This window comes from Dicentrarchus labrax, unplaced genomic scaffold, assembly GCF_905237075.1.
Source record: "Dicentrarchus labrax unplaced genomic scaffold, dlabrax2021, whole genome shotgun sequence".
NCBI classification, from domain to species: domain Eukaryota; kingdom Metazoa; phylum Chordata; class Actinopteri; family Moronidae; genus Dicentrarchus; species Dicentrarchus labrax.
In genome coordinates this window covers 2,987,689-3,003,184 of record NW_026136701.1, presented here as the reverse complement: position 1 = coordinate 3,003,184, position 15,496 = coordinate 2,987,689, and the positions used below count along the sequence as shown (strand labels likewise).

Sequence of the window (15,496 nt, the reverse complement as noted above, 5' to 3'; positions counted from 1 at the left end):
TACAGGGCAGGAAATGGGCTCTCAGTAGCTAGGGTAAATTGTTATGCCAATTTATTTTGTAGTGTGTAGCAGAATAAATGCTTAAATGCCTTAAATTATATTAAAAAATGGGTGTAATATGATGAAAATCTTCAAAACTAAAACACAATGCACACAAACTGGAGTTGTCTGAATGCTTTGAGAAGCCACTTTACCCTTTTATTTGTATTCATTTTTTAAAACTATAATGCAACCCAACCAACTCAGAACAGACATGGGTCAACACCTCTCTGAGTATAATGAAAGTTTCACAATGTCAGAATTTATTACAACGATGGGACTACAGAGTGCTGGTGTTCATGTCATTTTACCCACCTCCTGAATTTTTCAATATGTACACACATTAGTAGATTACATAGTGATGACATTCATTTGAAAACATTTTGGACAATGGAATTATATACTTATAACCATTACATCACTTATCTGTACATACATCCCGAATCTATTTGGACCTCTACAGACAGGCTGTGAGGTAGGTTCATCAGTATTATCCTCATGTAAACACACAATGATAATGGCTCACTGCAGAGGTTGAGGCCTTGTGTTTGCAGTAGCTGCTGGTGACCATCAGGGGGAGCTGTTGGAGCATTTTGTGGGCTGTTTGAACATTGCAGTAGGTGAGTGTATTGATTACCTGAACAACTGAAGTAAAAAGTGATTGTGGATTGCTGGTGTCACCATCGCGTCGTCCTGTTATTATTATTATTATTATTATTATTATTATTATTATTATTGTGTTTTTTAATTAATCTCAATCAATGTGTTAAATTTGACAGCATTTGACATTTGGTGCATTTGGTTTGGACCCCTGTAGATCAGCCCCTGCTAGCATAATCAAAGCACACTGTGAATGTATTCACTGTTTATATACTGTATGTTTCCCACTGTACTTACTCACAGTACTCTGCACTTCTCAGATTTCAGCTGAACTGCAATTAGTTGTTTCAGTACCTGGAGTATAAGAAGTATAAAGCTGAATCTAATATAATGGTCAGTGGTTAACGGAGCTCTCTCTCTCTCTCTCTCTCTCTCTCTCTCTCTCCTACTCACTCACTCACTCACTCACTCACACACACACACACACACACACACACACACCTCCCTCCCTCCCTCCCGTCATTTGCAACCCTCCCTCCGCCCTCCAGCCAGTAGCGGCCGCCGCCGCTGGCTGTGAAATGTAACCGGACCCTGGAGCGACATGAACGGGCCTCAGCTCAGTGAACTCCCGGATGACTCGGAGCAGCTCGGCCCGGTTGTTGACGACCTGCGGCGGAGAGCCCTGGAGGCCAGCGAGCTGTCCGCTGTTCTGACGTTCTCCGACGGCTTTCTCATCAAGTTTCTGCGGGCCAGAGACTTCGACGTGGAGCTCTCTCTGAAGGTGAGTTAACACCCTCCAGGAGTTCTCAACAAATCCCTCCAGCAGCCTGACAGCTCACAGTCAGTGCGAGGGACTGCTGCACTTTAATGGAAGTTTATGGAGCTGTTTTTAGACAGCAGTGTATTTCTCTGTGGCATCACTAGAAGTGCATTAGTGCCTTTTCTTACTTATCTATAAGTCAACAGCTTTAATTTGTTGCTACGTTACAAATTAAATTACAGTTTTACATTAAACAATATAATGAACTTCTATAGTGTAATGCATTGTCATAGATTAACCCAGCAGTATATAAAATGCTTCAACGTTATATATGGAATTCACTCACTAGATGTGGCACTACAACACCAGACTCCATTGACAAAACCAGCAATTTAACTTAGCAGATAATCATAAAAACCGTTTCAAACTGGATGCAAACAAAACTCACCAGAACTGTCCACAGTCTCTCCAACAATCACCAGCTCTGGTTAGGTTGAAATAAAGCCTCAGTTCACAGAGTTAGATGAGAAGATATGGTCTGTGTAACGCTAGCTAAACCTGGTCAAAGTACTCAGGCTCAGATTGTTTTTCAACATTATGGAAAGGATCTCTGCAGAGACAGACCTTTTGTTTAACCGCAAGCAGCCGTAATGTCGCTATCCCTTGCCACCAGACTCCATAGACAAAAATGTAAATGTGATCTTGTATATCATCGTAATTATGGAAACAAACCACAGAGAGGCTGCGATAGCAACATAGGCAGAGGGAGAGAGACACCATGACTCCACTGTATCTTTACATAGCTAATAGTTTGATTGATTTGACTGATTTAATCACAGACAATCACATATATCAATATTTGAAAATCCCCCAAATCAATTCAACCGATCAGTTAAATGTATTGTCCTCCAATGTCCACATCACTGCACCATACCAACACCATACACTCAACACACCATCCACAATTAACAAATCCACAAAGAAAAACAAACAAACAATCAAATGAATAATACATGACAGGTTACACACTCAGCGCGGCCCTTTGTGTAGAGCAGCAATAGCTGCAGGGATCAGGCTTTTTCCGTAGTGAACTTTCTTGCACCTCAGTGTTCGAAGATGTTTGAACTCAAAAGCATCAGTGAAGCATTGGATAGAAATATAGAGTATTTTTGCTGTATTATTACTGCAATATACTTTAAAATGTATTGTAAAATCACTAGGCAGTGTCAGCGTCCACACACAGCTCTTGTCAAACATGTTGAATTCAGAGCTCAGCATGAAGGCTGAGTTGCTTATTTTCATCTGAATGCAGCCGGAGCTCAGCCAAGTGGGTCTAAGCTCAGCACTGTGCTAGTGACGCAAAACAAACAGACTGGCTCTGACTTTTACCACTCACATGGTTCTTTGAATGTGCTTTTATTACTGTACTTTCATTTCCTGTTTGATCTCCAGCAGCAGGAACATTTACTATGAGGGCGTGGCACAGATTACTTTAGATTAGATTCAAGTTTATAAAACCATTTAATCTGTGATAGAATGGTCTTGGAGGCTTGTAGCACATTGTTTTCTTTAATGCCCCGGCATTTCAGCTGCAGTCACAGGTGATGATAGATAAAGTAGAGTCCTATGAAGTTGCGGATGTCCCTGAGCGTTGCATATGTCCTGTGCAGCTCTTACTGAACTACCAGCGGTGGCGGAGGGAGAGTCCCGAGATCAGCACCTGTCTGTCTCCCTCTTCAGTGCTCGGCCTCCTCAACACGTCGTACCATGCTGTCCTCCCACAGCGGGACCACACGGGCAGCAGTGTGCTCATCTACAGGATAGGTCAGTATACGTGTGTGTGTGTGTGTATGGTCATTGAAAGCGTGCAAACATCTGAAACCTTGTAAAGATTAAGAATTGTTTGATGATGTAATGCTGCATTGAACAGATGTGTGCCTGTTTTTGTTTGTTTGTTAAGCTTTATAACGCCACATGTAAATAGGGATGGATGGGTATCATTGGGATTTACTGATACCAACATTGATACTGATACTTATCGAGACTCCATACATTTTGTATTATGATTTTTTTTGCACATTGACCTACAAGACCATCAGATATTTCTATCTAGTTAGCAAAACTCTTGCTTACTAGCTACCTAATCTACATCGATTGTTAGCTAGCTAGTTAGCTGGTGCTGCTATTTTCTAGAGATATGGCTCCTAAATACATTTCATCAGACCTGTTCAGTGTTCCCCCACTTGTTTCACCTTCCTCGTTTTCAATTTTTTTTAATTTCCTTGTTAAACCAGGTAGTCCACTCCCTCGTTATACTCACCACTAAACTGTTTCGAAAGGGCCCGAACGATGTGACCCCCCTGCCGGCCGTTAATGTTTAACACAAAACTTGCAGTTGATATACTGATACTAGCCAGTGTGGTTTGTGTGTTGCCACATAGTAGTGCTTTACTTGAAGTTTACTTGAAGCCTGTTTAGTCAATTTTAAAGAACCTGTGTGTAGGATTTAGCGACACCTAGTGGTGAAGTTGCATATTACATCCAAATGAATACAGCTCAGCCTTCCAAGCGTGTAGGCGAAACTACGGTGGCCGCTACAAACGCAAAATCCCCTATCTAGTGCCAATGTTTGGTTTGTCCGTTCTGATCTAATGGTGGTTCAACATGGTGGACGTAGAAGACGAAATAGGAAAAGGGAAAATAACTAACTCTGATAACACAACCTGCTCAGCACCAACTGGCAAACAGAAACAATTAGACTAGCTGGTGAGTTAAAAGGAGAGTGGATATTGGACTTACAGTGGCAAGAAAAAGTATGTGAACCTTTTGGAATTTCATTGTTTTCTGAATAAATTTGTCATCAAATGTGATCTGATCTTCGTCTAAGTCAAGGGTATTGACAAACATAATGTGTCTAAAAATAACACAAAAAATTCTGATCTTTCATGTCTTTATTGAACACACTCATTCAACATTCAAAATGGCAGTGGAAAAAGTAGTGCTGTCAGACGATTAAAATATTAATAAATTAATTAAAATAATCGCGATTAATCGCAGTAATGTCATAGTCAACTCGCAATTAATGGCACATTTTTATCTATTCTAAATGTCTTGATTTCTTTTTGTCCCATTATTTTTTCTCATTTTAATGCTCTTATCAACATAGAAAAGTGGATCGGCTTGCTTTGTGCAAATGTTGTTTTTATTGAAAAATCATCCATTGTAGCCTGGCTTTGACGAGGGGATGGAGAATTCGCATCAGCTGTGTGTTTGGCCATCAAGTGGTATTTCAGGCTGGACGTGCTGTGATGATAGCTCAGTTCACAACGACAAAACACACAGATCACTTTGGTCTTGTCAATGGAACCATTTGGCAACTTTTTAAAAGTAAACTTTCCATTCAGAATATTATTGGCATCCATTTCGGCGTCTCGCGCTCGCCATCCACTCAAAACGTAACGTCTACTACTCTTAAACAAGTGTGTGCGGCGTGCCTCTTGTTTTGTTTCCGGTCTAGCTAGATCCGGTGTGGTGTTGTAGTTTTTCTAACGTTACTATTTGTTGCAACAGCATGTGAAAAAAAGAATGTTAATCTCACGATAAAAAAAAATTGACGCCGTTAAAATGGGTTTGCCTTAACGCCATTAATAACGTGTAAGTGAACCCTTAGAATTAATAACTGGTTGACCCCCCCCTTGGCAGCAATAACCTCAACCAGGTGCTTCCTGTTGCTGTGGATCAGACCTGCACATCGTTGAGGAGGAATTTTAGCCCATTCTTCCTGGCAGAACTGCTTTAGCTCTGTCATATTCTTTGGACGTCTCATGTGTATGGCCCTCTTCAAGTCAATCCATAGCATCTCTATTGGGTTGAGGTCTGGGCTCTGACTTGGCCACTCCAAAAGGCATTTTTTTTTCCTGAAGCCATTCTATTGTGGACTTGCTCCGGTGTTTTGGGGCGTTAGGGTCCTCTGAAAGCTCTTTTTGGTGTGGCATGGCTCACATAAGCGTGTTATTCTTGTGCAGAGCAAACTCCAAAAGTTTGAGGGGTTTTTATCAAAGTAGCTGTAGTCCACACCTCCAAACTTATTATCTTAACGAGACTCCAGGTGTGCCAAAACCTGACTCCAATTTTTATTTTTGAGGTCAAGGGTTCACATACTTTTTCCACAGGCACTATGGGGTTTTTTTGGTTGTTCTCAATAAAGCAAGAAAGATCAAAAAAATGTTGTGTTATTATTTTAGACACATTTTATTTGTCAATGCCCTTGACTTAGATGAAGATCAGATCCCATTTTAGGAAAAAGTTATTCAGAAAACCATGAAATTCCAAAAGGTTCACATACTTGCTCCAAATGATTAATACGACTGGATAGAGGTTGCCCATTCATTAAAATGAGGTGTGCTTGCCCAGTGCATAAGTCAAAAAAGCTTTTTCTGTTCCTGGTTTGCCTGGCTGACTGCACATGTGCTTTAGTGTTTCATTCCATAGACTTTACATTGGGATGACGTCAAGTCTACAAACATATCTCCTCTAGGCACTGGGAAGACCTTAATGGTTTTAAACAACATATTAATACAAACAGTCCTGACATATCACTTTGGGGAAGTCCTGCTATTGTGCATGTTGGTTCACTGTTACTGTTACTGCAATATTTAATGGAACTTGCAAGCTAGCAAAGGCTGTGGTAAAGAAACTGTTGTAATGAGAACCACCGATGTTAGTACACAGTATGTTTTTATATTGTTGCAGCGTGAGGGGGCGTGGTTATTCTTAGGGTGGCTCCAGTACGTCATTGAGCCATTCTTTCAGCCCGCCCAAAAAATCCTGAACTCAAAAACGGTAAAAAAAGAGAAAAACAGTCCACACTTAGTACCACATAATTCCCAGTCTTTTATAACACATATGATGTGTTTTTTTAAAGCAGCTTTAAGGCCTAATGTTTCATAGTAGATGAAAGGAAATCTCCCACTATAGATAATCACGGCATAGGTTTTGATTTGTAGTTCAGCGTCAGAAAATGATGTCACTCTCCCTCTGCCTGTGTTGTTATCGCAGCCTCTCTGTGGTTTGTTTCCATAGCCAGTCTGCTCCCTGTGCAGCTGAGTAAAACGACTGAAACTGCTGTTTTCATCATCTACGTCTGTGAATCGAGGATTTATTTCTACCAAAGCAGAGTTGGTGATTGTTGGAAAGACTAACAAAGACTGTTGTGGTTAGTTTTATTTAGTTGTCTGTCCACTTTGAATGAAGTTACGATGTTACACTGATATGCAAGGTAAAATTACTGTTTTTTTCTATGGAGTCTGATGGAGAGTGATAGTGATATTCCCGCTGTTTCTGATTAAACAAAAGGTCTGTCTCTGTGGGAATCCTTTCCTTAATGACCATAAGACTCTATGCATAACCATCTGTTAGTGGCAAAAAGAATTTAAATGTTTTGTTTCATTAACATTTGTCCCCGAGGATTAGCTAACGTTACGTGGCTTGTTTCTTGGCTATTTTCTCATCTAAGTTTGTGAAGTTGGTGATTGGTGGAAATACAAACAAAGCGGTTTTGGTAAATTTTCTTTTGTTTCTGTCCAGTTGGAAGTGTGTTTAACGATTATCTGCTAGGTTTTGTTTATGGAGTCTGGTAGGCCGTAGCGCCCATTGTTTTGGTCTCAGAGGCTGGTGTTCTAGTACATCATCTAGTGGCAAATTTTGTATACGTATATAACCTTTAAATGTTTATTTTGTAGTCTATGAAAGTACAGAAACATGACCCTGACCGTCTGTCTGCAGGGCAGTGGAACCCAAAAGACTGGTCGGCTTTCCAGGTGTTCAGGGTCAGCCTGATGACATCAGAGATCATCTCCACGGAGACAGAGACACAGAGGCGGGGTCTGAAGGCCATATTTGACCTGCAGGGGTGGACTATAGGCCACGCAATGCAGATTAACCCTTCCCTCGCCAGAAAGATATCCTCTGTACTTTCGGTAGGACTGCAATCACACTTCTGGATTTACTGTAAATACAAATTCTACTATGGGCTTTAATATGCACTGTGCTCTGCTTCATATGGGTCTTCAGCCACAATAACATTTTTACTGCTATGCAGATGACGACCAACACATAAACAGGTAACAGGTTTTAGCAAAAAACTTGAGTGTTCAACTGACCACATTATGACAGTATGTTACACCATAGGCAGGAAATTCTCATATAAGGAACATAGCTAAAACAACACATCATTAGGGTCAAACCCTTTCTTCCTTTAAGACATACACAGATCAGCCACAACATTAAGACTACCTGGGCACCCTCGTGGGTCATATGTTGGTACACCACTGCAGACTGGGAACACCCCACAAGAGCTGCAGTGTTGGAGATCTGACCCAGTCGTCTAGCCATCACAATTTGGCCCTTGTCAAAGTCTCTGAAATCCTCAGGATGCCCATTTTTCCAGCTTTCAACACATCAACGTTGAGGACAAAATGTTTGCTTGCTGCCTGATATACCCCACCCACTGACAGGAGCCATGATAACCAGATAATCAGTGTTATTCACTTCACCAGTCAGTGCTCATGATGTTATGGCTGATCGGTGAATATTTGATGTGCGTGCATGCAGCCGCTAAAGCCAGCAGCCAACCCCAGCTTATCTTAGACCAACTCAAAGTTAGTTGGAGGCCTTGCATTGCTCTCGGCATCATCATTTATTGTTGGCAAAAATCAACACCATTTGTTATAATACCTACAATAAGTTAGTAACATATATCACATGAGCTGGTGATGTAAATTTTGCAAGCTAACATTAGCCAACTAACATATCCATAGTATTTCGCTAGTGATAATGTTAGCGAATAAGCAAGCTAAGGTTAGCCTGCAACCAGCCATGCTAATTGATGTGATCTGGCATTGGCAGCCCTGCAACGCCAACCAACAAAGTAACCCTGCAAATGGCAAGCCAGTCAGTTTACATGTCAAACCAGCCCCAGGAGTATGTGTGAAGCTAGGTGACAGTATTTTCTATATTAACTAGCTAGGAATTCATCCAAATTAACAAGAAAGCTAACGTTAACCAGCTAAAACCACCATATCACAATATATTTCATAAGCTTTGCAGTAATGTTAGCTTTGACTTTGGACTCTGTGTTGTGGTGGGTGTTTGGTGAGAGTAGCGGACTCCATCTTTAAGCTAACATTAGCTAGTGTTGCTCAGTGTTGAAGGTGGATAAACGTCAAACCTGCATCCCTACAAGGAAACACATAACACAAAGCACATTTTTCAAGTAACATTACAACTCGTTCATTTTTGCTGAATGCCTTGTAGTCACTGATAGTAAAAACTGAATATAGAATATATGGATTGAAACATTTGTGACTTAATTTTTACAGGGTTAGCTTAATTTGTTGTGCATGGGTTGATTGTTTTATAGACCTGATTGGCTGACCAATTAGTTGGCTTGCTTAATTAGCTTTCACACCTTTCCTTGTATGTGTGTGTTCAGGACTCTTTTCCACTGAAAGTTAGAGGGATCCATCTGGTCAATGAGCCGATGTTCTTCCGGCCAGTCTTCGCGATGATTCGTCCCTTCCTTCCAGATAAGATCAAACAGAGGGTCAGCAGCCTGTTTATCACACACTCATTATACTATACCAGTCTCTGTTCTCTGCTTTGCATATAAATACACAGTGGTTATGCCTTTAAACAGTTTTAAAATCAAGTTCCCTCTCTCCCCACTGTAGATCCATATGCATGGTGCTGACTTCCACGACTCTTTAAGTGACTTTTTCTCACTGCCTGTCCTGCCTCCAGAATATGGAGGAGAGGGGCCTGACATAGAAAAGGCGTGTCAGGACTGGACCAATAAGCTGCTTCAATCAGAGAGGCTCCTGCAGCAGATTGCCGCCCACCCAACAGGTGACATCGCCATTGCTCCTGATGACTCCTTGATCTCAGAGGAAGCGGAGACTGAACAACGCTCAGATGGATGACTGTTGGAATTTTGGGTCACACATACACACGGTTGTTTTCTACTTTGGATCAACCAAACACACTCTCTGGCGGCCATTGTGTTGGTTCTTAACTCAGATGTTGGCTGCATCAAGAGAGCTATCTGTGCTGCTTTGAAGCATTTCATCACTGGACTTGGTGTCAAACCCAGATTAGTCTAAGCTAACTTACAGTTAGTCGGATGCCCCTGCCTTGCATCGCTCTTGGCTAGTAGAAAGCTATTGTCAGCTCTAACGTAATGTTACATCATTTATTGTTGGCTAAAATCAACACCATTTGTCATAATACATAGGTCATCATTATATATCACAGCTGGGGAAGTTACTTTGCAAGCTAACAAAATATCAACTCATTTTGCTAGCGCTAACGTTAGTGAGCAAGCAAGCTAAGATTAGCCAACCAGCCAGCTGCTGGAATTTGTGTTTACATGTTAGCTAATTGTATTCCAGGTTACATTGATCATTGAAATTGAAGATTTTTGCACCTGATAACTTATGTGCACATATTTGCTTTCTTTCCAAGAGTGACAATAATGTCAATATCAGTGTCCTGTCTGGGCATTAAGTGCTCAGTTTGAGTCCGGACGTAGTTAGCATAGCTTAGGACAAAGAGTGGAAATAGGTGGAAACAGCTAGCGTGGCTCTGAAAGTGAAGCTTACTAAAGCAAAAGTTTACATGTAACAGGTTTTATCTTGTTTGTTTAGCCTATACTCAAAAAGAAATGTAAAAACGTTCATTTGTGAATTCAGCATAAGTTGCGAGACGCGCTGCATAGAAGTGCTGGGTGGATTGTTTAAACTGCTGCGTGTCAAGAAATAGTTCTAGCATGTAATTACCGGTAAAACCACAAATTGTTTTTACATTTCTGTTAATATACGACTTAAACAAACAAGATAGACTGCAAATAATACAACTTTTAAGGTGTTTTTTTTCTACTTACGAAAAGGCAGGCTATTTGTTTCCCTCCATTTTTTACGCTACGCTAGGCTAACCACATAGTGATTGCAGTTCCGTAAGCACAGACGTAAGTATTTCCCACAATTTTGAACTTTTTTATTATAATTAATCATTTTTAATTCACATATTGTTAGTTTGCTATATCTACTAGCTGAACAGTTTGTTCAGGTCAGTTGAGGAGTAGAGACTGGATTTGAAGGCAGTTTACTGTGTCACCTCCACTTGGAAACAAACCTACCTTATTGCGTCTTTTAGGTATGTATGAATGTCTGTTTTTCAGGGATATCTCTAGTGTAGTTGTTCTATAGTTAGAAATTGATAAAACCAGCCAATTATCCAGTGGACCTCAGGGATGGATTGCCCGGTGGAGATTTGTGTATCAGCTGCAGTCTTCAACCAGAGGACTCGAAACAAACAACCATGTTACTGTGAAATCCTGATAACTCAATCTAAGAGTCACTGTGAGAGTTTGATGCTTTGTAAAAACACCTGGAAGTCAAACAGTTGCCCCACCAGTGAGTGTTCATTTCACTGAAGACATCAAGGCACACTGCAGATGAGCAGGAAAGCTGCCTTCCTTCCAGCTTATCACTCCATACAGGAATTCAGACCAATCCACCCAGTTGTCTATTTGTCCATGGTTGATCATTTGAACTTTGGTCTTCATTTAAGCAATTGACAAGTTTTCCTTTTTTGTTTTTTTTTTTATGTTTTTTACATGAAACCTATGTTGGGACCAATATTATACACATATCCAATACACACAGGTATTTTAAAAATGTGAATTTGCTGTACACACTGAGTTTATAATTATTTTTATTAATTGTTGTAAAACCTATAATAGGTTCACAATATGAATTTGCCCCTTTGTCCCTTTAAAAAAGGAAAATGAATGTATTTCTGTGGTGCCTTAGCACATAAAAATGATATTGATTTTAAAGTTACATAAAGGATGTTCTCATGTGGTTATACCTTAGACCTATACAATATGATTGATTATTTTTCTTAATTAGAAATCTACATCTTATTAATGCAAACTTTTTTGTATTTATTAGAAGGATAATATTTATACAAGTATTCATCCGTCCATATTCTTGTATGAGTAAACATGCAACATTTGTGCACATTAATGGGTCAATAAAAGGAAAGGCTCAAAATGGTGTCAATAAATAGTGTGTAGGAACATCTCTTGTACACAGGCTCCAGTTCATTTTCATGTCTGTTTTACGTGAAGCACCCAGTACATATACCCCTTTTCCACCAAGGCAGTTTAAGGGCTGTTTTAGAGCTGGTGCCTAATCTCGAACCAGTTCTTGGCTTTTGGCCAGGAGAACTGCTTCCAGCCTGGCAAAAGTTTGCTGGTAGAAGCAAGAACTGCTTACATCAGGGTCTGGGGGTACCTTGTGGCCAGCCAGCTATGTATTTATTTGATGTTTATTTGCATCTACTATCACATCAATGTTAGAAATGTAACATAGATACAAATGTATGTTGTCAGGTGACTAACAGCTAGCTTGCTAGCCTAACCTTGGTAACAACAGCTAATGTCGGAGATGTATTACAGTGACGTAATGACGTGGCTCGGTGGATGGGGCTGGTGCTGGTTCAGAATTTGTTCAATTTCAGAACCTTCTAAGAACCGGTTTGCTTTTCCATGACCAAGAGAGCAGAGCCATGTCATTATGTCACTGTATACTTATCCAACATTAGCCAGTTACCAAGGTTATGCTAGCTGCCTAGCTAGCTGTTGTTCAACTAACATTACCCGAGCATCATATCATTAATTTCTCAAACATCAATGTTGGAGGTAACATTAAAGTTACAAACTAAATGTTGATTTGGGAAATGAATAGCTTGCTAAACAGCTAGTAAATATATAACTAGCTGGGCCCTTGCAGCCCCTGTCATAAGCAGTCATTGGTTCTAGACCAGCGACGTGTTGGCTGGAACCAGCTGCGAAGAACTGATTGGAAATGAAGGCACTCAAACCAGCCCTCAAACTGCCTCGGTGGAAAAGAGGTATGGGTGAACCGACTCTGAATCAGCACTCGCACCAAAACAAAAAAGTTAAAAGAGGCTAAAAAGCTCTTTCAGAAGTTGGGTGATTATTCTTTGTTGGTTTGTCAGTATGATAGACACCTTTCACATTACATTAAGCAGTATTTGAAAGTAACTTAAGTATTGTATTGACCCACTACTTGTACTTTACTTGAGTATACCTTATACGTATACTCTGCTACTTTTCGGTGCAGTTAGGGGTTCATTTGCGTATTAATATTTTGTCCAGAAAATTAAAACAACAAAATTTGAAGTGGGTAGAAGCTAGCTGTAACATTAAAATGCAGCTTACATGTTAGTGAATTGATAATAATTAACCAACAGTACAATATATAATAAACACTGACAGAGCCTTTACTAAACTTTTACTTTTACTTTTATACTAAATGTTTCAAATAATACTTTCATACTTTTATTCAGAAAAAGAGTTTGAATGCTGGGCATTCACTTGTAACAGAGTGTTTTAACAATGTTTTATTGCTACTTGTACTTAAAAACATTTTTTGATACATCTTCTACCAGCTATAGTATATCAGCTTTATTAAAACTTTCCTGACCTTTTAGTCTCACTGTCCCTCCTCTGTCTGTTGCTCTCATTGTGCACTCTCACTGTACAGACCTTTGATCAGTGTTAGCAGGTCAGTAAACATGTCTATCAGGCCTGCTCAGTCTAGTACACATTAAATGCCTGGGGTCAAACCACAGCACAGCAAGTACAACTATAGTTCACTTTTGACAAGATTTATATATAGAGAGAGAGACAGATACACAATATAAGTATTTCTTCCTCCACTGCATACAGTATTCTCTACACAGTATTGGAAAGCTAGAAGCTAAATATGGCCTTGGTTTGTACACACTGCAGGCTGTGACCTCCCCGCTTGTGCTCTCTCTAAACTCTGCTATAATAACTGGGACTACAGAAAACTGAGCTTATTTTCCAAATATGAGTAGATTTGAAGATTGTAGTTTGTGTGCAGTTGATAAAGGCCAAACAATAAGGGGGTCAGCTATAGTGATGCTGTGATTGAAGAGATAACAACACTTCTATTGTAAATGTACTCTGGACTGTATGTGGACTGAGAAACTTCACCAAGCTTATTTTGACTATTGTGAAATCCACAGTCCGTTTCCTACTTTTCCAAACTTACTGAGGTGCCTGTGTGTTGTTCACTACCTGTCAACAGACTGAAAATCACGTGTCCCTATCATTGCAGAAACACATCTTCCATCATCTTTCCAACCACTAACTTCCCCTAAAGGCAATATTGCAATAGAGTTTGGTTGACATTACACCACCTTCAATGCGTACACAGCTCCCTGAAATAGGTGAAATGCAACTTTTCTGTGTTTGAACAGCATGGTGACCAAGTGCACACCCAAACAGTTAATCATTAGAAACACATTTCACTTTGGTTGTTTACAGGCATTGCTGATCTGTGTAGACTTGTTTCAGTCATAAGTGCCATGCATAAGGTATTATTATAACCAGAGCACTTGCAAGACTTGTCTGGTCTCTGCACTGTATCACATCACATTTAGAGAGAGACTCAATTTTCACCCTTTTACATGTGACAAATTCACATAGGTACATGTGATTTTTGGATTATTCATATATAATAAATTCACATGCACTGGAATAATTGCACAAAAATACAGAAAGATCCAAGGTGGTGATACATTTGTATACGGACAGATACGTCCATATGCAGATTACAGACTGGATCTTTGACAGATTTTATTTTTATATTATGTTATATGATATAATATGATATGATATACAGATCTGGATACAGATCCATAAACTTGTATATCATTGGCTCTTTACGGATACAGGTCCTTTTTGTCCAGTGATGATATAAGCACGTATGATTTTCTGATATTTGGAACGTCAAATGGAAGATATCTTATGCGGAAACAACTGCACATATCATGTCACATACACAAGTACAAGCTATTCATTTTAATTTAAAGTTTAATTTCCACGGTTGTTGTATAATTTGGGTACACGTACATCATTTGAGCGGAGTGCTTTTATAGACTGGAAGAGGTTTGATTTGTCACTATTGTCTGCTGATGTGATGCAAATTGACTTGATGAAATCTACAAGTTAATCAACAGTTTCCTGTGTTCTTTCCACACTGTTCCTCTTAAGGGCATCCAGCATTGACACTCACTGAGTTTCCTGCAGTGTGTTACAAGAAGCTGTACACAAAATATTTGATGTACCAAACATATTTTAATACAATTGGCATACTTTAGTGCTCCCATGTTCTTTATTGCCATTTGAATGCATGTATTAAGTATTGTTACAAAGCAATACATTTACAGTGTTTATAGATTAACAGCAGGTCCCTTCCGTGCAGCTCAGAGAGATTTTTGAGGTTAACAAATATTGCTACACAGGAGCAATTAGCATTAGTGTGGCATGAAGCGAGGTTACCAGGGAATGCATTTGGATTTGATTGTTATTTAAAATAGTGATTTACTGTAGTTCACAGTACCATTTTGGCTTTATTGAGGGAAGATGTCAGTGTAGTATTTTTCTGTGTTATTAATCATTATAGGAACCCCCGAAGTAGTCCTGTAAATCCTCACTGCAGACATTTGAGCAGGGATTAATAGCACAGCGGAAAATCCACTGAATTCGTCTTCATTATCTCCAAAAAAACAGGTCCAATCATGTTTCTTTGGAAGATCAGATCAATGTTCTCTTTACAGAGAATATCATGCACACTTTTATATTATTGTGGACTGGACTGTTCTAACACCTCGTTTGCCTGAGATGCAGCTCAACTCGAGATTGCGCAGAACTCTGCAGCCACTAAACTTCTCACGAAGACCAAACGCTCTTCTCACATTACCACAGTTTTAGCCTCTTTGCACTGGTTATCAAATTCTTTTAGAATCCATTTTGCTCTGGACATTAGGCTTTACATGGCCAGGCATCACTCTTACTGTCCAAAAAGACCTCTCAGATCTGCTGGTTTCAGCCTGCTATCTGCTATCAGTCCAGGTTAAAGTCAAAGGGCCATCAGGCGTTTGCTGTACTGGCACCTCAGTTTTGGAAAAATCTTCCAGTTA

At 39.8% G+C, this 15,496-nt stretch overlaps 1 protein-coding gene across 1 annotated transcript; it reads left to right on the top strand.

Moving 5' to 3' along the window:
• Window positions 1–1,169: 1,169 nt before the first annotated feature.
• On the top strand, window positions 1,170–11,539 carry ttpa (tocopherol (alpha) transfer protein). Its single transcript, XM_051404576.1, has 5 exons — window positions 1,170–1,420; window positions 3,070–3,223; window positions 7,184–7,377; window positions 8,892–9,002; window positions 9,130–11,539. Exons 1-5 carry the CDS (start codon window positions 1,241–1,243, stop codon window positions 9,376–9,378), a joined length of 888 nt encoding a protein of 295 aa, XP_051260536.1. The 5' UTR covers window positions 1,170–1,240; the 3' UTR covers window positions 9,379–11,539.
• Window positions 11,540–15,496: the final 3,957 nt, after the last annotated feature.